Source organism: Lampris incognitus, chromosome 8 (genome assembly GCF_029633865.1).
Source record: "Lampris incognitus isolate fLamInc1 chromosome 8, fLamInc1.hap2, whole genome shotgun sequence".
In the NCBI taxonomy this organism is placed as follows: Eukaryota; Metazoa; Chordata; class Actinopteri; order Lampriformes; family Lampridae; genus Lampris; species Lampris incognitus.
The window spans coordinates 47,871,360-47,897,633 of record NC_079218.1 but is presented as its reverse complement, the minus strand read 5'-3'; the positions used below and the strand labels follow the sequence as shown (position 1 = coordinate 47,897,633).

The 26,274-nt window shown below is 46.6% G+C and overlaps 1 protein-coding gene across 1 annotated transcript in view; it reads right to left on the bottom strand.

The window, feature by feature from the left end:
• Positions 1 to 26,274, bottom strand: part of LOC130116428 (protocadherin Fat 3) — a 128,015-nt gene that overhangs the window by 43,311 nt on the left and 58,430 nt on the right. The window contains 11 exon segments of the mRNA XM_056284339.1: positions 5,167 to 5,363; positions 6,436 to 6,844; positions 6,947 to 7,081; positions 7,683 to 8,135; positions 10,176 to 10,396; positions 10,928 to 11,111; positions 11,276 to 11,383; positions 12,906 to 13,059; positions 16,220 to 16,584; positions 22,911 to 23,441; positions 23,603 to 23,776. Of these exon segments, the coding sequence (XP_056140314.1) occupies positions 5,167 to 5,363; positions 6,436 to 6,844; positions 6,947 to 7,081; positions 7,683 to 8,135; positions 10,176 to 10,396; positions 10,928 to 11,111; positions 11,276 to 11,383; positions 12,906 to 13,059; positions 16,220 to 16,584; positions 22,911 to 23,441; positions 23,603 to 23,776 (2,931 nt within the window).

Sequence of the window (26,274 nt, the reverse complement as noted above, 5' to 3'; positions counted from 1 at the left end):
CAATTTAACATTTAACATCCATCCGTCCATCATCCGAACCGCTTATCCCGCTCTCGGGGCGGCGGGGACGCTGGAGCCCATCCCAGCAGTCACTGGGCGGCAGGCGGGGGGGAGACACCCTGGGCAGGCCAGCAGGCCATCACAGGGCAACTTTTAATATTTATAAATACATTTAACATTTAGGTTTATATTATTTTACAAGAAAATTAGATATCGAAAAAATTCCCCAAAATTGCTGTAAATCTGGTAAAAAAAAAGTGACTGTAAAAAATTCACACCGGTTTTTTTAAACATTGTTTGGAGCAAAACGTGCCAAACTCTTGCTGTACTTTCGGCGTGCGCCACTTTAGAAGCGGCGCCTCATAGCCAAGCGGTTGCGTCCATCAGTGTCGTGTTGGAGGTCAAGCAGGAAATGATCAAACGTAGAGAGAACGAGTGGAAAGTAAAGTTCTGAGTTCAAATGGAAAATAGAGCCAAGCTGAAATGGATTAAAGGTCCCCAGAAAGCGGAAAGGTGGAGTGGAAAAGGTCAGACAGACAGAGAGAGAGAGAGAGAGAGAAAAGAAAAAACAAAACTCCACATTTATTCAAACGTACCAGTGCTACTGATGAGACGTTAGCTCACATCCTGAGGTAGGACGTGCTATTCTATTGTGTTCTATTGTGTTTAAGGTGGCTGTGCTATGCTGTTTTTTAAAGGAAGTGAAGGGGGGAGTGTTGTTCTGACTCAGCTGCTGGTCGGTCTGGCTCTGCTCCAACAGGGTGCAGGCATGCCGCTGGTCCCAGCCCGGCAACAGCACTGAATGAACCCGTTTAAATGGTGTCGGCAGCATTAAACCCCGACTGTGAGGCCCGATGTGTGACTTGCATCAGATCAGCCGAGAACACAACGTCGACTATAAATAGGGGTGCTGTTAATTAATGTCCAATTTCAGGCACGTTTCCAGATTATTAGGCTAGGCCCGCGTGTCCGGCGTGTAAATTGAGTTTGGCGGTCTGGTTTCATGATGACGGCATTTTGTCACAGGCTATATTCATGACATATGATCATGTCATATTTGTTTTAGTTGAGATATGGTGTAGCGTAAGTGTGCCAAGAGCTGGGTTGCCCATTGTCAAATGAATTAAATCCTAAGTGCACCTCTTGGGGTGCCAACTTTTCCTCTAGGCAATTCTTGGCTATTCATTTATTACATTACCTTATGAAACTCTTAAGTACACCTGTAGTTAGGGTGCCAACTTGATATCTATTGCTTAGCCTATATGTTATAAATAGCCCGAAGTTGCGCTGTGCAACTCATAAGTGCGTATGTTGGGGGGGGGGGAAGGGGGGCCGGTCCAGACGACAATTGCCTCGGCTGAATTTTGTTCCCAGTCCGACCCTGTTCATTCTACCCCGTTGAGGTACAGAGGCGACATGGTGCAGCTGTGTCTGAACAACTTACTGGTTAAACTATACCATAATATAGCTGTCTTGCAGAAGTTGAACTCTCCTTCACTGATGGCGGCATCTGACCAAGCCTTTAACCTGGCCCGCAAAAAAATAAACCCTACATTTTTTGATACTCAAAATGGTTTTCATTCCTCTTGATGGTTCTGTTTTTTCTTGCCAGTAAATATGTCTCACTTGTACAAACACTACAGCTACTACTACTACTACTATTATTACTACTACTACTACTTTCAGCTGCTCCCATTACGGGTCGCCACTGCGGATCATCCGTTTCCATCTCTGCATCTTCCTTTGTCACACCAGCCACCTGCATGTCCTCCCTCACCACATCCAAAAACCTCCTCTTTGACCTCCCTCTTTTCCTCTTCCCTGGCAGCTCCAAATCATCGTCTTCTTAAAATAATGGCCTAAGTCATATTTTCAAGTTTTTCAAAAAACAGAATAAACTGACAAATTTTGTTTCAGTTTCAGTTTATTCTGTTTTTTGAAAGTCTTGAAAATATGACTTGGGCCATTATTTTAAGAAGGTGACGATATTCAGCATCCTTCTCGCAATATACCCAGCATCTCTCCTCCACACATGTCCAAACCATCTCAATCTTGCCTCTCTTGCTTTGTCTCCAAACCGTCCAACCTGAGCGGTCCCTCTAATATATTCATTCCTAATCCTGTCCTTCTTCGTCACTCCCAATGAAAATCTTAGCATCTTCAACTCTGCCACCTCCAGCTCCACCTCCTGTCTTTTCATCAGTGCCACTGTCTCCAAACCATACAACATAGCTGGTCTCACAGCCATCTTGTAAACCTTCCTTTTAACTCTTGCTGGTACCCTTCTGTCACACATCACTCCTGACACTCTTCTCCACCCACTCCACCCTGCCTGCACTCTCTTCTTCACCTCTCTTCTGCACTCCCCGTTACTTTGGCCAGTCGACCCCAAGTATTTAAACTCATCCGCCTTCGTCACCTCTACTCCTTGCATCCTCACCATTCCACTGTCCTCCCTCTCATTCATACATATGTATGCCGTCTTGCTCCTACTGACTTTCATTCCTCTTCTCTCCAGTGCATACCTCCACCTCTCCAGGCTCTCCTCAACCTGCACCCTACTCTCACTACAGATCACAATGTCATCTCTAAACATCATCGTCCACGTTCTGTTTTAATGTTTAAAAAAAAACTGAAAGTCTGGAATTGATTCCTCCATGATAGCGCTCAAAATACGTATATGTAGTAGGACACCAGTGAAGGAGTCATGAGGGACACTCATAGAGACTCAACATTAAATCATGTTAAGCTAGATGAAGCTAGGAACTTGTTTTAATGCATCTTCAAAGCCCACCAGAATCCGTCTCATCAGATGAAGAAATGCATCATTATTGAAAACAAGATGGTCAACTATAAGCTTTTTACAAACAGTCTTTTTACACAACGTGGTGCAACTTTCCATTGATTTGAAACATGGACCGATGTCCCATATGAGGACCCATATTTGGCCATCAAAATGATGTTGGCACAGGTACATTAAATAGCAGTAGTAGGTATGTGGCGTAGCATGCTTTACATTTACACCATCAACCAGTTTCTACTTTTACTACAGTAACTGTTACTAATATCTGGGAAAGCGAAATGCTAACAAAGCCAGTACTGCTATGGCCCCGTCTGCTGCTCCCTCTGGGTGCAGTTAACATCTACATCCCCTGTTGGAAATCAAACACAGGATAGATTAGCTCTCGCAACAACATACAGAACAGAGGGACTATCAGAGGAGGGCTGATTTCAGAGAGAGTTAGTGGGATTTAAGAAACGGAGCAAAACTTTCTCAACTCAGTGAAATCGAAGAACTGCAGTAAATCGCTAAATGGACAGGACTAGCCCTCCCCCCCAGAGTGCCCTAACCCAATTATTTCCCCCTTTTCACAGCACTTTCCTTCACGGAGCTATTTTGTAGACCGTTAATACTGACTGGAATTGATGTTTACTGCCAAAACAGAAAATTCTGTCGATGTCGATTGTTTTAGCGTTATACCCATCTCATTTTTTAAGATGCTTTCACATCATTGTAACGAGCCTGAGGCTAAAGTACAGCCTATTAAGTTTAACTAGCAATTTATGCTAAATCTCTGCACTGAGCCATATAACGGCAGACATTTTATGGGTTACCATCCATGAGCTGAAGTATACAGGGACAAATTAGAGCGAGTTAAAGACTTATCGGGTTACTAAATATTCATAAAGCGTTTAATGCAGAAGCCGTGCTAGTTGTGTACTGCATCCTCAGAGTATGTAAATACCGAGATGTGTTTTTGCCCTGCAGCGTCCGTCCAGTTACCGTGCAGATGACTGTGCCGTGAGTCGACCAGTATCTATACACTTGCAGTTACTGCAGCAGCCAAACACACTGGCATTGCATCCATCATACCTCAAGTTGTGAATATGATCATTTTAATGGGATTCAACACATTTCCTTTTTGCAGCCATGCATTTGGACCATCAAAGGAAATTAGCGAATTAATGATCTTGCCTATTTATCGGTGATGGAAGTCTTACTTTTGAAAGTTGCGCTGCCCCATGGTCTGAACGATAAATCAGTAACAACTCAGCTACTCTACACAGTTTATTTTGTCACCAAAAAATGGTGTGGATCAGCAGTTTTATTGGATGTAGAAGCGTAGACTGTTGGGAAAGCTCAGGAGAGGAAATATAAAAACTAAGGATCCGGATGACTCTGAACACTGAGATAGCGAATACACAAATACTGCTTTTTTGGGGGAGGGGATTTTTTTCCCCCATTTTCTCCCCAGTTGTTCTTGGCCAATTACCCCACTCTTCTGAGCCTTCCTGGTCGCTGCTCCACCCCCTCTGCCAATCCGGGGAGGGCTGCAGACTACCACACACCTCCTCTGATACACATGGAGTCGCCAGCCGCTTCTTTTCACCTGACAGTGAGGAGTTTTGCCAGGGGGACGTAGCATGTGGGATAATCACGCTATTCCCCCCCAGTTCCCCTTCCAGCCTGAATAGGCGCCCCGACCAACCAGAGGGGGCGCTAGTGCAGTGACCAGGACACATACCCACATCCGGCTTCCCACCTGCACACACGGCCAATTGTGTCTGTAGGGACGCCCGACCAAGCCGCAGGTAACACGGGGGTTCGAACCGGCGATCCCCATATTGGTAGGCAACGGAATAGACCGCCACACTACCCAGATGGCTGTAAATAGTAGTTTAACAATCAAACATCATTGTAAATTTTATTTCATTATTTCTGTAAAAGTATGCAGTTTTACTGCTTACTATTTGGGAACTGAACTAAAGTAAACTGCTTTAACATGGAAGCAAATTAAACATTTAGCTCAGACTACTTTCCTTGCGTCACTGTCCCAAAATTCAGCTGTATCATCATGTTCCTGACAATCTAAATCTTCCCTGGAGTCTTGCTTCTTTTCGTTGACAAGCACAGCATCAAACTGGGGAGTGATTTCCTGGAAATTAAACAAGTACAGAACCAAGTCCTCCCACAAGACAACCGCCGCCGGACTGTGTGTGCAAGCAACTTGTATTTATTCACGCTTGAACAGTTTCAAAAGAGCACAACCGTGATTAAATCACTGATCTAACCCAATTCAATGTTCTAGTTATTTGGTATTCGTTTAGTAGCCGCATTTTCTTTCAAATGTTTTCAATATTCTTAATTCGGCGAGCATCACTGACCTGGTTGCAGATGGGACTGTTGTCGTTAGCGTCCATGACTGTGACCTCTACAGCGGTGCGAGTGACGTACAGGCCGTCGCTGGCTGTGATGTTGAGCAGATACCAATCCTGCTGCTCCCGGTCCAGAAGACCACTCACGTACACCTTCCACTCGCCCTGAACCCGGGTCAGCCCAAACACTCCGCGTGGGTTACCCCCTAGAAAACACAATTCAGATTCAGAAACACTTTGTCGTTTCATTTCATGCACTTGTGCACACGAAATGAAACGAAACATGGTTTCCCCCAGCCCATAGCAGTGCAACACAAAGACACGAACACATATCCAAACTAACAGACATATCTAAACTAAAAAAAAACAATGTCCAGGACAACGAACGCCAGCCAGGAGGACTGTCGGAACTGCCGGGCTGCATGGGCTAGCAGTTAGCTTAGCCTGCCCCGCTCCCACGTCCTGTCAGACCGCCCTCAGTGCTTCCTCTTCGGGCGCAGTGCCAGGCAGGGCCGTGGTCCTTGGGCCCACTGCACGCAAGCAGACCAGGCTGCCTCAGCCGATCCAACAGCCAGACACCTTCGACACACCTCACCGCGCTCCACACGACGACACCTAAAACACAGTCAGGACTAGGCGAGGCCGCTGCCAGACCGCCCTCGGTGTTATTGGAACTGCCGGTCTGCATGGGCTAGCAGTTATCTTAGCCTGCCCCGCTTCAGCGTCCTGTCATACCGCCCTCGGTGTTACCTCTTTGGGCACAGCTCCGGGCAGGGCCGTGGTCCCTGGGCCCACAGGATGCAGCAGACCAAGCTCTCCCAGCTGATCCAGCGCCAGCTCTCCCAGCCATCAAACGAAGACAAACTTAGACATGGACAAAGACGTTGCATGGACGGTACTGGGTGAGGCCGCCGCAAACCTGAATTCACGCCCCCGTCTTCCCACCCAGGTACTGGGCGAGGCCGGTGTAAATGTGAATTTGCGCCGCCATCTTCCCACACCGGAAGCAGAAGACAATTATAAGGATTATATGGTAGCCTCAACAACCATGAAACACAATAAGTTCATACACAAAGACAGACGCACAAAAACAGAATCACACACACACACACACACACACGTCAGAAGGGAAGCTGTATTTTAGCAACCAATTCAAAATCAGCTCATGAGCCGGAAAACACAATTGATCATCACTGATATGACTATGACACGGCTCGCTGCAGCACTGTGGATGAGCATGGAGTTTTACTGTATCAGCAACACAAAGAAACACCTCACCAGTAATATGGTAACTGACGAGGCAGTTTTGTTCCGAGCCATCTCCATCCGTTGTGCTCAGGACCGCCACCACCTCCCCGAGGGGGTCGCTCTCCTTGACAGCCCCCCGGTAGTATTCCCTTTCAAACCGCGGTGGGTTGTCGTTGACGTCTGACACCGTGATGGTTATCACCGTGGTGGAGGAGAGGGACTGCAGCTCGCCCAGGTCGGACGCCACTACTTCGAAGCTGTAGCTGGAGCAAGTCTCGTGGTCCATCAGGCTCGTTGTGGTGATCCATCCTGTTTTACTGTCGATGGCAAAGACAGAACCTGTGGTGGTGGGGCCACTGTAAGAGGCGGTGCTTGTAGAGCCGGCATCGTTTTTCATCTCGAAGTTTTGGGTCAGCAGGGGTCCGAGGGTGTAGGTTACCTAGCATTTAGACAATTTTTGATGAACAGCTGTGTTGAGATGAACATCCATGATAAATGTGCATCATGCTGTGTATGTGTGTAATTGTTAGAGATCACACACCTGTCCATTGGAGCCCCAGTCTGGATCAAGAGCACGCACCTGGACCACCCGAGTCCCCACTGGCAGGCCCTCCATTACTGTGGCGACATATGTGCTGGTCTCAAACGCTGGCTTGTTATCATTCACATCTAGAATCTGTGTAACGACAAATCAGCATTGATTCATCTCGAACTAACACAAAGGCTGTCATTTAAACACACATAGTGACACAGATGCAAAGCAAAATTGTGTGACTTTTTTTTTTTGAACATGTTAAAGGTGGTAGAGAACACCTTACTTTCATCTGTCGATGGTGTTTCTGTGAACTCCTACCTCAAATGAAACTGCACGGGCAATATCAAGCGATGAAATACAAGGGAGAGGCTGACGGAGAACAGTTTTAGGTGTAAAGAAAAATTGTACTTCGCCAATTTTCTTACCAGTAACGTTTATAATGTTAATTTAAAAGACCTTGAATCTTTAACGTCTAAAAAGCGCATATATTTTTTGATCTGCTCACGCGCAAACATTTTTGGAGGGGTTGCAACACCTACACCCCTGTATTTATGCAGATGGCACAGTTAAAGGTGAGACATAGATGTCAGTTTGCGAGCAAGTGACTTAAAAGCCAGGTTCATGAGGTACAACCGGCGATCCCCTTGTCGGTAGGCAACGGAATAGACCGCCATGCTACCCGGATGCCCAACAGCTTTAAAGGACCTATATAACAGTTGTCATTTCTTTTCACTTCACCAACCTTAACCTCCAGGTCCACAGTGGAGACAGACTCGATGAGATCTCGTCTTGTTGTTGCTGAAACTTTGAAGCGGAAGATGCCAACCTGCTCATAGTCCAGAGGCTTGACCAGCCGAATAAGTCCTGTCTCTCTCTCAACCATGAAGGTCCTTCCCTGGTTACTGTCCAGGGTTTCCCCTCCGACCACAGTAAAGAAGCCAGTCTGCTCAGGGCCCAAATAGACGGACCCCAGAGCTGTACCCACCACCGTGTCCTCGGGGACGGTGAATGAGTATTGTGGCTGGCTGAAGGAGGGAACGAAGGCATCTGGAGGGAGCACGTGAATAAAAGCAGACACCAGGGAGTGTTTTGCGGGCGTTCCTCCATCGGTAGCTTTGACAAAGAAGGACAGGACAGTACCCTGGAGGTGGTCCACGGTGCTTTTGGTCATCATCCATCCACTGTCTGGCTCCACCTGGACACAGATAAAATCTTCTCTTCAGTCATCTTTAAAAAGATTATTTCTCACCCACTGAAACACGGGCATGTGTGGAAAATAAATCATCTTTGGTCCCTGAGGGGTTGAATTGTTATCTCTAAGTGCTTTTCAGTTCAGTTCAGTTCAGTATCTTTATTATCTCTAAAGGGGAAAATCACTTTGCAGCCAGGTGTAAAAACATAAGCATAGCAACAAACAAGACACAGTATATACAGTATACACCACATATCCAACTCAATTTGAAGTTAAAAGTGAGTATCAGATTTCAGTAAAGCTATGGCCCTGGGTGTGAAAGTTTTTCCAACTATTGCATCTTACCATTCGAATCCTAAATCTGCAGCCTGAGGGAAGGAGCTGAAACTCAGAGTTGAATGGATGGTCGCGATAGCTAAGTATAGACCTCGTCTTCCGGGTGACTGACAAATTAATAGATCATTAAGTGGAATTTGGCGTACACCAGCATTATGCATTTTTCTTTTTAAATCTTTCACCACATTGGCTACCTTGCCCACTTGGGCACCCATTGCACATTTATCCATCCTGGAAGATGGATTCCTCCTCTGATGCTCTTATTTTCCTGCATAACACTTTAATTTGCAGGCCATTCATTACACAGAAATAAAGTTATGTATAAGCAACGGATGTAATTGGACTATGATGAGCGGTAATTAGTGAGAAAGAAGAATAAAAGTAAGAGTACAATTAGGACTTTTCTATAGCTCTAGTTTGCTTCCTTGTCATAAAAAATGTGCTGTTAAATATAATCTACATCAAACACTGTATGAGATAATTCGCAAATCACATTGTACCAAACACAAGTATTATGAATCCTTTGTGTCCCAGGTATAAACAGTAATTATCTGTTAAACCTGAATATAAGGTGACTATTGAATGTGGTGCTGTCTTTATTGTGCTTATGTTACTCAGCAGAACATTCAATATACTGCTATATATATATAAAGCAAGATTGTATGTTTGTATGTTCACTTAAAAGTCCAGAAATACTCACTGTTGAACAAAAAGAAAGGTATCTTTAGAGTCAGCACTTTCCAAGGATTGCACAGTTCGAAAAATATTTCAAAAACCAAGTAAAAAATTTGATTTATTTGTGAAATTGGGTTTATTTTGTGGTGATTTACAGCTGCGGATTTGCAGCGATTACTACACACATTGGCAAAGAAGCTTGATGAATGGATTGAAAATTATGACATGTGATCATTTTCGTTAATAAGATTCGTTTATCACATGTATCTTCCACTACTACTTTCGGCTGCTCCCGTTAGGGGGCGCCACAGCAGATCATTCGTTTCCATTTCTTCCTGTCTTCTGCATCTTCCTCTATCACACCAGCCACCTGCATGTCTTCCCTCACCACATCCATAAACCTCCTCTTTGGCCTTCCTCTTCTCCTCTTCCCTTGCAGCTCCATATTCAGCATCCTTCTCCCAATATACCCAGCATCTCTCCTTCACACATGTCCAAACCATCTCAATCTTGCTTTGTCTCCAAACCGTCCAACTTGAGCGCTCCCTCTAATATACTCATTCCTAATCATGTCCTTCTTTGTCACTCCCAGTGAAAATCTTAGCATCTTCAACTCTGCCACCTCCAGCTCCACCTCCTGTCTTTTCATCAGTGCCACTGTCTCCAAACCATGTAACATAGCTGGTCTCACTACCATCTTGTAAACCTTCCCTTCAACTCTTGCTGGTACCCTTCTGTCGCAAATCACCCCTGACATGTTCATCACATGTATCATATCATAAATTAACCTATATTTCATCATTGATTATATCGTAAAGATAACATCATGTTGGTTGTTTTGGTGAGAACATTTTCCCCGGGCAACGCCGGGTACCTCTGCTAGTTGAATTTATAAATTGCTTGGTTATTTCTGTGTAATGAATGACTTGTAATTTAAAATGTTGCTCAAAGATCTTTTTCGTGTCCCAGTGTATCGTAATTAAATACAAGGCATAAATTAAAAAAGATAAAAACAAAAAAGACCCTACTGACCTCCAGAACATCAACCAGAGACAGGCGTGCCTCACTATAAAGGGAGTAGGTGACCCTTCCGTTGGGCCCGGCGTCAGGGTCAGTAGCCTGGATTTGAGTGACCAGCGAACCCTTGGCAACGTTAGCCTTAATGCTCATCCGGTACTCCACGGCTCTGAATCGAGGGGCATTGTCATTCTCGTCAGCTAGGACCACTCGCACCGTGCAGAACGATGCCCGGCCTGAAACGATGACAGAACACAGCTGCAGGTAGCGCTTCTGGGATCCATGCCAAGCGGAGGATGTTTAAGCTTCAATGTTGTCAGGGGGGTCAAGATATATTGTAAGGCTATGCTCCAAAACACTGCATTCATTTTGAAGATATATTGCCACCTCAAATTCATCAGTCAATACATCTAAAATAAGGTTTACTCTACTCTTGAATACAAATGTATTTCAGAAACAAACAGCTTCCAGTAACTTGTAAATGTCCTCTATCTACTCCCTGTAATGCATTTTGCTTTAATGTTGCTATTCATTTTGCTACACCTTTTCAAACAGTGGATGTCTTTGAATGAAACTCTTCATACACCAAAATTCTTTTATATCTGCAGGATTTTGTCATAGCATGTAAACTGACGACCACATCTGCATTCACCATCGATGGTCTACCTCAATACACTGATTACCACTTGAAATATGGTCAGCTGGATTCTCATGTATGAATTTTTAGCCTTTTTGCCACCTAAAATCGGTTAACTTGTGAAAAATACCTCCACCGTCAAGGGCCATAACAGTCAGCACCATGTCCTTGTTAACCGGGTTCTCTCTGTCTAGTTTCTGGGCGGTAGATATGAATCCATCTGCTTCGATGGTGAACTGTGTCTTCCCCAGGTCATTGATGAAGGAGTAGGTGATCTGGCCGAAAAAACCCGAGTCCTCGTCTGTCGCATGCACCTGAAGTTTCAAACACAGAAACAGCGCTAGGTAGAGCTTCTTATGTCGTTGGCGATGTCCTATCATGCCGTTAATGTGAATGTTGCAGGGGTTATTATGACGGTATATCTGTGAAACATGTCTATCTATATATCGATCTATCTATCATGTGAGAATGACCTTACCTGAATGACCTTTGTACCTTGAGGGGCATTTTCTCTGACCTCAGCCAGGTAGAACCTTTGGCTGAACACTGGGCTGTACAGGTTTGCTCCTAGTACACGCACACTCACCTGGGGATCATTACAGTAATCATCAACATGTCTTACGATCATTGTCATGTAATTAGTAATCATAAGGGGTTTGTTTGTGCAGCACAATTCTCTTTATGTCGGTTTTAGTGCAAGGGCTGGAGAGTGAAGATTTTGTCCAGGGCAGGGTTGCACCAGTCATTACTAAATCTGTCATTACTAAACCTTCTGCCTAATACAGCCAAAACCCAAGAACTCATTATTGACTTCCGATGCATGCCGAATCCTAAAATACCCATACAAATGAACAGGGACCCCATCACCGCCACCGACTCTTTTAAATTCCTTGGAACATTCATCAGCAATAACCCGAAGTGGAAAATTAACACTGAACATATCATCGCAAAAGCTCAACGACGACTTTACTTTCTTGGGCAGCTTAAAGAATACCGGCTCAAACATCAACTGCTCGTTCTGTTTTACTCAGCCATTATGGAGTCCATCATAACATCTTCTATTACAGTATTATAGTATTACAGTATTATAGTATTACAGTATTACAGTATGGTACGGCGACACAGACAGTCAAATACGGAAAAGAACTGCAGCGGATTGTCAACAAGGCATCCAAAATCATAAACAACCCACTGCCCTCAGCTGAATCTCTACATACTAGCCAGACTGTAAAGCGAGCAGGGAATATCACCTCTGACCCCTCACATCCTGCTCGTCACCTCTTCCAGCTCCTTCCCTCAGGGAGGCCCTACAGGTCACTGTCCACTAAGACTAAACGCTTTGCAAACAGATTTTTCCCCCTAATAATGTGTATATCTGTTGCTAGGTAAACATCACAACAGCCAGCCAATCAAAAACTGTTTACACGTGTAAATATGGAACTGCACCCTTGCCTCACGTGGGGGATATCGGACAAAGATGTCCACGCTATCAAATCAATCAAGGTGATTCGGTCTAGCACATAAAATGCACTGATCAAGGACATGACGGCCATTGTATAAAATGCACTTGAAGCTGAATATTTCCCCCTTCTTCGAATAATAGCGACAGACGGTCTAAGCCGGGCATGTTTGTAGTTCAAGTTAGGTCTGTCGGTGTCACTGCTGTTGTTCTGATTGAACACTACAGCTCTCCATTAGCTAACAGTAATGGCTACACCTCCCAGACGGTACGTATATGCAAGAATTTAGTAACAACTACTTTTTTAGTACTAACTAGTAGGAGTGGTGCAACCCAGTTTTATCTAGTGTGGTGTAAATTCTGACTTAGTAAGGACGGAGCCATAACTTGTGCATTTTCCAGTGTAACAAAGCGACTAATGAGGTGAGCTTCAATACGGGATTCAACCCCTTCTGTTACAGTGGCACTGCTCAGCGGCTTGTGGCGGAAAGCCGTTTTACTGCTCGACTGTGAGTATGTGGAGTATGTGTACGTCTTTGGTATCCAGGGATAGAAAGGTCAGCTTGTCCTGAGGAATCCCAACTGTGAAATAAAGAATATAGGAGGTGTCAAAGCTACGTATGGGATAACGCCAGAGAAAACGTCTGACCTGGGCGGTGTTGGTAAAGACTCCATCAGACACAGACACGTTGAGATGGTAGGAGAGCCTCGTGGCCTGTCGTCTCTTGTTGGACAGACTGAGCACCCCTGTATCTGGGTCCATGGTAAAGGTCATCCTCTCGTTTCCGGAGAGAATACTGTACCTAAAGAAAACAAAGATTAGGGGGTAAATTCAAAGTCATCGATACCGAGTTTAAACAGCAGCAGGTGGGAACACCAGTTGTTTCCTCTTCTTTAAGCAGTGTTGGGTAACCACGACAGAAACAAAGTCTCGGGGGGCGTCCGGGTACCATCGCAGTCGATTCCATTGCCTAACAACACGGGGATCGACGGTTCGAACCCCCGTGTTACCTCCGGCTTGGTCAAGCGTCCCTACAGACACAATTGGCCGTGTATCCAGGTGGGAAGCGCCAGATGTGGGTATGTGTCCTGGTCGCTGCGCTAGCGCCTCCTCTGGTCGGTCGGGGCACCTGTTTTCGGGGTGGGGGAATAGCGTGATCCTCCCCACGCGCTACGTCCCCCTGGCGAAACTCCTCACTGTCAGGTGAAAGGAAGTGGCTGGCGACTCCACATGTATCGGAGGAGACGTGGTAGTCTGCAGCCCTCCCCGGATCGGCAGAGGGGGTGGAGCAGCGACCGGGGCGGCTCGGAAGAGTGGAGGTAATTATCCAAGTACAATTGGGGAGAAAAAAAATCCAAGAAGGAAACAAACTCTCATAAGTACACACAATTCATAACAAGTTCAGCATACCACACCCAAGGCACAAAAACCACCAAAGCCGGATGGTTAAAAACGAGTGTTTCTCTCACGCTAATCTATTGAAAGTTAGCAGAGTTTGGAAGCGGAAATCATGGACAAACATTAAAGCGAACAGAAAACTGCCCTCGTGGCAAACAGAAGGGAGATGGTGTGTCGTAGAAGAGACAGAGACGGTGTGGAGGTGGGAGTGGGTGTGTTTGGGCAGGAGGAGGGGAGGGAGGCCTGCGGACTGTGGAGGAGGAGAAGACACCGCCCTGTATTAGCTCGATGGTGTTTTAAGCCCCCAACGTACTCTTCAAGGCAGCGCTTTGCCTAAAGGAGTTTTGGAAAGACACCCACTCAGAGTGGTGGATCTAGAGATTTTTTCCTGGGGTGGCAAAGGGGTGGCAAGACTGTGTCCCAGAGGTGGCAGCGGCCATCCCTTTGCCACCCTGTAGATCCGCACCTGTGAGGGGGGAGGGGGGATTCTAAATCGGCGACTTCTGTTTGAGATGAGTTTGGTGCGGGTCTCATTGACCTTCACCATGCATGTACATAAAATATACTTTAAAAACATATTATCTGATTTATAAATGGGGTGGCAACAGGGGTGGCAAGACTGTCCCCGAAGTGGCAGCTGCCACCCCTTGCCACCCTGTAGATCCGCCCCTGTGAGGGGGGAGGGGGGATTCTAAATCGGCGACTTCTGTTTGAGATGAGTTTGGTGCGGGTCTCATTGACCTTCACCATGCATGTACATAAAATATACTTTAAAAACATATTATCTGATTTATAAATGGGGTGGCAACAGGGGTGGCAAGACTGTGTCCCAGAGGTGGCAGCTGCCACCCCTGTTGCTACCCTGTAGATCCGCCCCTGCCCACTCAACCACGCCTTTGTGCGGCTCGCTTAAAGCTAGGTTGTCTCGTAGTTGTTTCAATGAGCAGACTGATCCTTTAGGCACCCAGTTGTTGCTAGATACGTGTTGTAAGACATCTAGACAGAGCAGCTAGGTAAGTTAAAGCAAAACTGTCGCCAAAATGCAATCTAGTTGTCTTTTTGTGAACGTGCACGAGTCAAACCTTCGTTTAAAAGGACGTTTACGTCAAACGCTGCACTTTTAAGATTGACGTTGGTTTTGTTTTCGGGGAGAAATGGCTTTTTGAATGGACGCGCTAGAGGCACTACTGGCACTACTGCTGATACACGTGAAAATTGCTATTATTAAAATACTAAGAAGGCTCGGCACAACATGACACTTCGCTTCGCTCGGAGTATTATCAGTGCAGAAGGAGGGAAAAGGTTGAAATCTAGCGCCAGTGCTGTGATTGGCTGAAACTGTAGGGGGCGGGGAGGGCCTTCTATGCAGCGCTGCCTTGAAGAGTGCATTGGGGGCTTAAAAGGTGGACCTAATACCTGAAGAAAGCGGGTTCGAACGTACAGCAGATTGTAATGGGGGAGGCTGACTGAGTGAAAAGTGATGACGACATCTACGTCTGAATCTCACCGGCCCACTGTACCCCACTCTTCCGAGCCGTCCCTGTCGCTGCTCCACCCCCCTCTGCCGAGGGGAGGGCTGCACACTACCACATGCCTCCTCTAATGTGGAGTCGCCAGCTGCTTCTTTTCACCTGACAGTGACGAGTTTCACCGGGGGGGGGGGGCATAGCACGTGGGGAGGATCACGCTATTCCCCCAGTTCCCCCTCCGAACAGGCGCCCAGACCAACCAGAAGAGGCGCTAGTGCAGCCACCTGGAGACATACCCACATCCGGCTTCCCACCCGCAGACACAGCCTGCGGTGTCTGCAGGCCTGTAGGGTGTCTGTATGGACGCCTGACCCAACCGGAGGTAACAAGGAGATTCAAACCGCCGATCCCCTTGTTGGCAGGCAACGGAATAGACCGCTACGCTACCCGGACGCCCATAACCTTTAAGAAAGAAGAAGGCCCTGACGGTGCTACGCTGCAGGCGACCCCGCACCTCTGACTTGCTTGAGGGTTGTGCGTACGTGACTTGGAGATCACGAGTTTCGTGTGCATCTCAAAAACGCCGATCCCGTATCTTCAATGTTGCATAAAAAAGTGGTTCCTCTTCTATGAAAAAAAATCAAAACAACCCTGAAGCGAGTCGATTCTCGCCTTAAAGGGCACAGTTTACTCCGTGAGACCGACTTCAGAAGAGCCTGTCTCCGTCATTTGGTAAACAAATCGCTTCTCCCGGCATATTGGAAGGCCTTCCTGTAGTTACAGGCTGATTTTATCTGTTCTTGTTTTGAATTGCTAATTCCCCTTTAGTTTGTTAGAATGCTGGGGAAGTGCTTTGTGGTCTGCGTTGGAAAAAAATACACATAAATAAAGACGGTTATTATGATTATAACTGTGCTGATTATCATTACGATTAAAACACCCCACTGGCGGATCCTCAAGCTCCTCTTGTTTCCTTTTCGCCATATAGGCTGAACGGTGTCCCCCCGGACCCCAACCATCATTTCCACACCACATCACAAAGGAAACACACGAACCCCACGTCTTTTCCATTCACACTTGTCAGCCTGGTCTCACCTCAGCCTCTTGCCGTCACAGATGTCTGCATCCGACGCCTGCACGCAGGTCACGAAGTGGCCTTGAGGAGCCACCTCACTCACATAGGCCTCGTACAGCGCTCGGCTGAAGTTGGGGGGGTTGTCGTTGGTGTCCGTCACCGTCACCGTAGCGCTGACGTCGCTGCTGAGAGCCGGCTCGCCGCTGTCCACCGCTCTGACGATGAAGTTGTGGCGCTGGGTGACCTCATAGTCAAGCATGCGGGCCGTAAGAATCAGCCCGCTGCTGCTGTCAATGTGGAAGTAGTCTGTGCTGTTGTAGATGTCGGGCAAAATCTGGTAGCTCACCGCGGCGTTCTTCTCAGAGTCCTGGTCCTGGGCAAGAACCTGCAGGAGGAACAGCGTTAACGCAGTAGTCGGGGTCAGTCTCAACAGTCTCCCTGTGACAATCAACTATCCATCCATCCATTATCCAAGCCGCTTATCCCAACCGGGGTCACGGGGATGCTGGAGCCTATCCCAGCAGTCTTGGGGTGGCAGGCGGGTAGACACCCTGGACAGGCCACCAGGCCATCACAGGGCCAACACACACACACACACCTAGGGACACTTTAGTGCGGCCGATTCACCTGACCTACATGTCTTTGGACTGTGGGGGGGAAACCGGAGCACCCGGAGGAAACCCACGCAGACACGGGGAGAACACGCAAACTCCACACAGAGGACGACCCGGGACGACCCCCAAGCTTGGACTACCCCGGGGCTCGAACCCAGGACCTTCTTGCTGTGAGGCGACCGCGCTAACCGCTGCGCCACCGTGCCGCCCTGTGGCAATCATACACATGACTATTTGAGTCCAAGTGAGAAAATAAATAAACCTCTGGGTTCCAGAGATATTAAGATGTTCAATTGGCAAAAAAATAGAATAAAATAAGAATAAGAATAAGAATAATAATACATACAAAAAAATAAACCATTTGAGGATATTTTCTAGGCCAACTGAGATGTTTATTTTGTCTCCGGCATAATGTTGGAAGATCAAAGGGAGGAATTTCTCATGCGGCCGCCGTCGGAATATCAATAAGGAAAACTTGAGGAGTTAAGTCGGCGGGATGTTCGTGGCAAGGGAGGGGAAATGAAACCACGGTTGTCTCATTGTTTCAACTCAAAACTCCGTTTTGAGAACCGTCCCCCGTGGATTTCACCACGAGTTGCTTCTACGTTTCAACAACCCGCTTAGTGACTTCCAAGCTATTAAATATCCACCTCTGCGGGTCTCCCCCATTTAGAAGAATCACATTAACGGCACTGATACATTTGTGAGCAACACCGAAATCCATACACGGGAGGAAATTGCGTTTAAGTGGAGAAAGCGGAACACAGAATAATGAGGCTGTCTATAAGAATAAAGTAGGCAGCCCCGGCCTAGAGGTTAGAGAAGGTGGCTGCTGGCCAGAAGGTCACCAGATCGATCCCTGGGCCGGCAGGAAAGTGAGGGTGGGCGGGTGGATGGACGGCCCTCTCACCTTCCTCCATACCCACGGCTGATGTGCCCTTGAGCAAGGCACTTATCCTCCCCACCCCCACCCCCAACCAACTGTTCCCATGAAGCTGCTCAGTGGCCGCCAGTGAAGACTGTGGTTGTACTGGGGAAGCTCCCAGGTACAAATGTGTAGAGCTGTGTGAATGTGTAGTAGGGCGTTGCTGAAAAAGAGCGCACGTGCTCAGTGTACTGCCCTGGGTAAATAAAGATTTTTTTAAAAAGAAGATAACTGTGATTATCAGAACAGAAAACAAGTCCGGTTTTCCTTCTCTTGAACTGGGACTTTCCCCTGTTTGATTCACAATGCACCAGAATTAAACTGCCGAGACAAACGTTAAATGTGCATTTACGTCCTCAGCTTCTACTTTAAAGTTATTTGACTTTTTAGGGAACATACTTGCCAGTTCTTGAAATTGTTTATGCTACGGAAATTAGCAAAACAGAACAAACATGTGACCTAATGTATATTTTATTCTGCACCATACAGAGTGGGTAAATTTCTTACAGTCCTTAGTTTTTTTTAAGTTTTTTTCACTTGATATTAATTTTAATGATTGTACGATCAAAAGAATAATTTATCAATATGAATAGAAATGGGGTACTCTGATAATCTTTCTCTTTTTGCTTGTCCCTCTCCAACGGGATGTCACAGCGGAGGGTGAGCCACAGAGCATCCATCCTGCGGCTTGTAGGGATTCAGTTTCTTGCTAACGGACACCAAAGGAGGGCAGATGTGCCAACATGTGTATGTCAACCCCAAAAATGTCCGAGGAACAGTGACTTCACACTGTGAATTCATTTAAGATACTGAATATGCTTAGAAAGATTACTGAAACAACTCATTAATTCCTTAACTCGTTCATTAATTCATATGCCTACATAATCGAGTTCAGGTTTGCAGGGGGCTGAAGTGTATCTGTGCTGGCTTATGGAAGAAAGCAGGGAGGCTACCTGCATAGGACACTGGTCCATCAAAGGGACAACACACACAATTATACCTGCGAGCAATTTAGTCTCCAGTTCACCTGGTAGACGTTCATGCGTAAACAGAGAAAGCTCATGTGAACAAGGGGGGGGGGGCATGCACAGAGGGCCTTCATTTAAACCGAAGACCATGTTACTGCGTTGAAAGAGTGCTAACTACTTAGCCATCACGCTGCTAAAAATTCTCTCACAATGAATGAATAATAAGCATCCTATATTGAGCTGCCGTAAAAGTTAGGGAAGTCGAACATTTAATAAAAAGTCCCTTCCCATTCAGTCACGCACACGCACACATCATCATCGTCATCATGGTCATCATCGGCGGTCACTCGGGGTCGAGTATGACTGTCCACCTTGTGTGTCCTCATGGGTCTTCAGGTGGGCATAGAGGCTGATCCTGGAGCCGCATATTTGAGGGCAATGTGGGCAAGGGTGTGAAGGAGTGGTTGAGGATGTGGTTTGGGCCTTGCTGGTAACTCGCTCCTTTCTGAGTCTGCGCTTGTTTTCAGCAGCACGGTGGAGATCATGGTTGTAGCTCGCAGCACCTTCATGGACAGCCAGTCTCCAGGCCTCCCTGTTTTTTGCTGCTTGTTCCCAGGTGTTAAGGTCGATGCCAAACCGTTTGATGTGAGCCTTGATGTTGTCTTTATTTCGCTTCTTTTGTCCTCCGAGGGCACGGCGTCCTGTCACAGGCTTAAAGTAAAGGACTTGATTTGGGAGTTAAGAGTCAGACATTTGAAGGACATGGCCAGTCCATCCCAGCTGATGTTGTGCGATGGTGGCAGTTATAGTAGGCATGTTTGCCTCCTCGAGGACGCTGAAGTTGGTGCGCTTATCCTCCCAGATGATCTTAAGGACCTTCCTGATGCACAGCTGTTCGGTATGCCTTGAGTGCCTTCAGGTGCCTGCTATATGTGCTCCATGTTTCTGACCCATACAGTAAGGTGGGCAGCACTACTGCTTTGTACGCCAGAATTTTTGTTCTGGCCTGAAGGTCACAGGTTTAAAAAACTCTTTTTCTCAATCTTGAAAAGGCCCGGCTGGCACAACTGAGATGATGGTGTATTTCGATGTCAGTGTTGGCTTTAGAGGAGAAAATGCTGCCAAGATATGGGAGCTGTTCTACATTTTTGAGTCTGGTGTTGTCTACAGAGATGGATGGGGCAGAGCAGGTATATTTCTGTTGGGTGGGGGTTGGTAGAGGATATGGGTCTTTTTTATGTTAATGGCCAGGCCAAGCTGCTTGTATGCCTTTGCAAAGACATACAGTATGCTCTGTAGTTCCTCTTCTTTGAGGGACACCAAGGCGTTGTCATCGGTGTACTGCCGCGTAATGATGGATGTGGCAGTGGTTTTATTTTTATCCCTGAATCTGTAAATGTTCAGAAGATTCACATCAGTTCTGTGCATGATTTTGACTCCCTGAGGCAGATCGGGGCACATGAGGATGGTGGCAATGAAGACAGAGAACAGGGTTGGGGCAAAGACACAGCCTCGTTTAACTCCTGTGTGGACTTTGAAGGACTCTGTCTCATCACCATAACTGCTGAGTACTTTAGCTGACATACTGTCATGTAGGAGTTGTAGTACTCTGATATATTTGTCAGGGCAGCCTATTTTTGACAGAACTAGCCAGAGGTGTGGCAGTTTACGGAATCATCCTATAAAGGCCATGTACGTACAATGGTTAATTCTTTTCCTGGGCTATTTCTTGGTGTTGGCAAGTGGTAAAATCATGTCCTTGGTGCCTCTGTTAGGACGAAAACTGCTCTGGGATTCTAGCAGAATTTCCTCTGATATTGCAGGGAGTCTCATGGCCAAGACCCTAGCCAGAGCTTTCCCTGTGGTGGAAAATAGGGAAATGCCACGGTAGTTTCCGCACTCAGCTTTATCCGCTTTCTTAAAGATAGAGACAATGAGTGCATCTCTAAGTTGCACAGGGATTTCCTCTTTTTCCCATATTTTAAGTAGCAAGGCATGGATATGTCTGAAAGTGTTGGTCCACCTGCCCTCAGTACTTCTGCCAAAATTCCATCAGGACCAGTATCCTTGTTGATTTTCATCTTCCTGATGGCATGCTAGACTTCTGTTAGAATAGGTGATGTTGCCATGTCCTCTTCTTTCGGTTGCTGAGGGAGTTGTTGCAGAGCATCCATCTCAGGGATAGAGTCCCAGTTTAAGAGGTCCTGGTTGTGCTCTTTCCGCCTCTCTTTGATTGACTTGTTGTCTGTTAGCAGTGTGTGCCCAACTTTAGAGTGAAGGGGGGGAGGGGGTTAGACAGCGGTAGCTGGGACCATATATTGCTTTAGCAGCGTCAAAGAAGCCTCTGGTATCCCCAGAGTAGAAGGTTTTGGATCTCAATAACCTTCTTCGTCCACCACTGGTTCTGCAATTCCCTGACCCGGCTTTGGATGGCTGACCTTGCTCTTGCATGGGCAGCTCGTTTATTTTGGCAGTTGATGTCATTCTGCCAGATGGTAAAGGCTTGCCTTTTTAAGTTGATTAACCATTGGATTTTCAGGTCATTCTCATCAAACCAATCTTGGTGGTTCTTCATCTTAGGTCCGACACTGGTTTTACAGGTGCCATGATTGCAGTCCCGAGCATATCCCAGTGGTTTTCAATAGCACCTGAATACTGCTTGGGCATTGATGTACTGAGCATGGCCTGGAACTGTTGACGAGACGAGGTACCAATAAATAATTCGAGGTTGAGCATTTGGGGGGGGGGGGTCTGCTTTTTCTGCACCCTTCGTTTCTGGTGAAAATGGATGGACAGCGTGGAGCAGATAAGGTGGTGGTCAGTCCAGCAGTATTCTGCACTGATCATCACTCTGGTGTTAAGTGCCTCTCATTCTTCTCTTCTGGTGGAAGTGAGTGTTGGTGACGGTTAGGCTGTGTTCTGAGCATGTTGTTAATAGCAGGATGCCATTGGAGTTTGTGTTTTCAACTCCATCCTTGCCAATTATGCCTCTCTACAAGTTGTAATTTTGTCCCACTCCGGCACTGATATTTCCAAGCAGGATTAGCTTATCCTCCTTGGGGACTTGGGTGAGAACATTGTCCAGGTCGGCATAGGTCTCCTTTACTTCATCTTATGAGTCAAGTGTAAGAATGTATGCACTGATGATAGTTACACCTTGGTTATTTACAACCGCCAGTCTTATTTTCATCAGGTATTCATTGATGCCAAGAGGAAGCTCAGCAAGGTGGCAAATGAGGCTGTTTTTGATGGCAAAGCCCACACTGTGGATCCTCGGCTCATCAGCTGCTTTTCCTTTCCAGGAGAAAGTAACCCTTCCCCTCTTTCAGCTGAAACCCGACAGGTCGGCCAGTTGGGTTTCAGAGCGTGCAGCAATATCAATCTGGAATCTCCTCAGCTTTCAGGCGATGATGACAGTATGCCATTCAGGTTGATTACTGGATTGTTTGTCCATGAGGGTTTGTATGTTCCAGGCTCCAAAATATACGAGTTTGTTTCTGACAGCATGGTGGTGATTCCTCTGGATATGGTGGTCCAGACAGGAGGTATGAGGCAGATTATTTTCAGGGCACCTTATCTAGCCCCTCCCCAACTGGGGTGAGCAGAGGAGATCCTAAATAGGGCTGCTCAGTCATGGGTGCAGCAGCCAAGTAGCCCCTCTGCCTCAGTCCCAGGGCTTAGTGACTGATCATACACTCACCACCTGTGTGCCAGGTTGTGGCTAGGGGCTGCCAGACTGTCCTGCCCCCATCGCCTCTCCCTGATCACCACAGAGCTTTGACCCAGGATGTTTATGGGTTGCGGGAGGACACCTGCTCATGACAGCTTTTAACATGGAGTGGCTGATGCACCTGCAGCTACCACACGGTCCTCGGCAGGGGGTGGCCAGAGTCCAATGGCATGGAGAACCAAGACGATTGGGGACCACCCTCTGTATCTGCCTTCACCGCTGTTGTGACCTGGAGACATCTTCCATCAGTTCCGCCGTTGAGGTCTTCGTTGGATCGGGCTTCATCTGGAAACTCCCTCTTGACCTATCCGCCTTGGGTGACCCTACCAGAAGCCAAGCGCCGAACGGCATAGCTCTTGGGATCACTAGTACATGCAAACTTCTCCACCATGTCAAGGTAGTGATACAGGAGAATGCATACACACACGTTAACACATAAACACACACATATTAACACACTCGCAAAAAACATACTTGCAGGACAGGCGATCCAATCATGGAGTTCTCAGGCAGCACAGATGAGTATGAGATATTCTGAAACAGTGGGGGGTTGTCATTCACATCCAGCACAGCGATATCCACATCAACCTCTGATCTGGCCCCGGTCAGTGTATCTGTAGCCTTCACTGTTAACCTGTAGTACTGGATGCTCTCATAGTCTAATGGATAAATTACACTTATGACCCCTGAGTCAAAGCCGATGTCAAACTGCAAAGAAGGGTCTCCATCTGTTATGGTGTAGACAACACTCTGTCCTTCGGGACTGGTGGCGTTGATACACAGGACAGGGGTGGAGATGGCCACATCCTCCATGACAGTGATTCCATAGAAGGGCTTGTCAAACACCGGCATGGCTTTGTTGACTATAGTGACGGGTAATTCCACCTCACTGGAGAGAGGTGGTGAGCCACCATCAGTTGCAATGATGACCACCTTGTACTCTGCGTTGGATAGGTCTGCCTCGAAGGCCCTCTTCAGTGTCAGGTGTCCTGTCACAGGGTTCATCTGCAGGTAATATGGAAATACACATATTTTAGATCCCAAGACTACTGAACCTCACCACATATGCACTTAATATCACAATTAAACTGCACAGACTCTTTCCCAGTTCTTCATGTGAAATGGAAAAAAGATGTGTGTAGGTACAAGAGAGATGAAGCACTCACTTGAAAGTTTCTGTGCTGCTCCTTGAGGCTGTAAGTCACCTCCTTATTCAGGCCATAGTCCCTGTCTGTGGCAGTGACCCTGAAGATGGCTGACCCTGGTTGCGCTTCCACCTGCACAGCAGCGTAATAGGGGAGGTTTACAAACTCCGGAGCATTGTCATTCACGTCCTCCACCTGGGGACAAAGGTAAGATGACGTTAAGGGCGATACTGGGCCATTATTGTGAGGAAAGGAAAATACGAGTCAATTCACTTTTATTTGTATAGCCCAATTTCACAAATTACAAATTTGTCTCAGTGGGCTTTACAGCAACACAACATCCTGTCCTTAGACCCTCGCATCACAAGACTTGAAAAAAAGTACTATTGAAAAAACAGTAAATTGCTAATATATTAATTAATAATGATATTAATAATATTGAAACAAGTACTGTCTTTGAAAGTTTGTCATCGTTCAATAGTAATGTATCTAGATGAAATTCACATATTCCGATACAAAATTTTTCCGTCTAAATGAATGAAAACAAGAACCTACTACCTAATATTTCTCACAAAAGGTCTAAAATACTCGAGGGAGTATTATTCTTAAGTAAAAATGCCATCTCTTGTACTTTTTCTGTCTTAGCGTTTTAACAAAAGGCTTGCTGAGCTTTTGGCTGGTACAGCCCTGTGCGGACTACGCTAAAGGCGCGGAGGGGTAAGGGAGCCAGAGCACTTATTGAACTGTGACAGTGGGGATTTAGAACCGGGCTACCGTCAATTCACCTGGCAAAATTCTGCTCTCTGGCCAACAAGATGGACCAACTCCTACTCATGAACAGAAAAAGAAGAAAAAAAACTCGGACTTTTCCAGATCTGCCGCCGTGTCTCACTGAAACCAGGTTTAATGAGTATATCGCGGACAGTACATTTCATCTGCCGCAGTTCCAACTCCTCCGAGTGGACGGAGGTATCGGGAAAAAATACGGGGTGGCGGCTTATGCTTCTACATGTAGACAAAGGTTGGTGTACGGATGTCACAGTGTTGAAGAAATGCAACCCTCACTTGGAAACGGTTTTCATTGACTTAAAGCCATTATATTCACCGAGAGAATTTTCACCATTTATTCTGGTCGTTGTCTATATCCCACCCCAGGCCTGCGTTAAACGACCAAGGCCGCCATTTTGACGGTTTTTGGATTTTCAACGTTTATTGTTTAACACAATCCTGGAAAGTGAGAGGATGCCTGAGGAGTGGAGAAGAAGCATACAGGTACCGATTTTCAAGAACAAGGGCGATGTGCAGAACTGTAGCAACTACAGAGGTATAAAGTTGATCAGCCACAGCATGAAGATATGGGAAAGAGTAATAGAAGCTAGGTTAAGAGGAGAGGTGACGATCAGCGAGCAGCAGTTTGGTTTCATGCCATGAAAGAGCACCACAGATGTGATGTTTGCTTTGAGAATGTTGATGGAGAAGTATAGAGAAGGCCAGAAGGAGGCACATTGTGTCTTTGGAGATTTAGAGAAAGCGTACGACAGGGTGCCGAGAGAGGAGGTGTGGTATTGTATGAGGGAGTCAGGAGTTGCAGAGAAGTATGTAGGAGTGGTGCAGGATATGTAAGAGGGAAGTGTGACAATGGTGAGGTGTGTGGTTGGAATGACAGATGGGTTCAAGGTGGAGGTGGGATTACATCAAGGATCGGCTCTGAGCCCTTTCTTGTTTGCAATGGTGATGGACAGGTTGACGGACGAGATTAAGCAGGAGTCTCCATGGATGATGATGTTCGCGGATGACATTGTGATCTGTAGCGAGAGTAGGGTGCAGGTTGAGGAGAGCCTGGAGAGGTGGAGGTATGCACTGGAGAGAAGAGGAATGAAAGTCAGTAGGAGCAAGACGGAATACCTATGCATGCATGAGAGGGAGGACAGTGGAATGGTGAGGATGCAAGGAGTGGAGGTGACGAAGGCATATGAGCTTAAATACTTGGGGTCAACTGTCCAAAGTAACGGGGAGTCTAGAAGAGAGGTGGAGAAGAGAGTGCAGGCAGGGTGGAGTGGGTGGAGGAGAGTGTCAGGAGTGATTTGTGACAGAAGGGTACCAGCAAGAGTTAAAGGGAAGGTTTACAAGATGGTTGTGAGACCAGCTATGTTGTATGGTTTGGAGACAGTGGCACTGATGAAAAGACAGGAGGTGGAGCTGAAGGTGGCAGAGTTGAAGATGTTAAGATTTTCACTGGGAGTGATGAAGAAGGACAAGATTAGGAACGAGTATATTAGAGGGACCGCTTAGGTTGGATGTCTGTGAATGTTCTCATTCATCCAGGTCATGGTTATCCAAAGGAGTTGAATCAAGTGCAACTGGACTTGGTATATATCCGTGAAGACATTTCGCCTCTCATCCAAGAGGCTTCCTCAGTTCGTGCCTTTCTGACTAGACCAAGCTAGTCTGAGGTTGGACGGTTTGGAGACAAAGCAAGAGCGGCAAGATTGAGATGGCTTGGACATGTGTGGAGGAGAGATGCTGAGTATATTGGGAGAAGGATGCTGAATATGGAGCTGCCAGGGAAGAGGAAAAGAGGAAGGCCAAAGAGGAGGTTTATGGATGTGGTGAGAGAGGACATGCAGGTGGCTGGTGTGACAGAGGAAGATGCAGAGGACAGGAAGAGATGGAAACGGATGATCCGCTGTGGC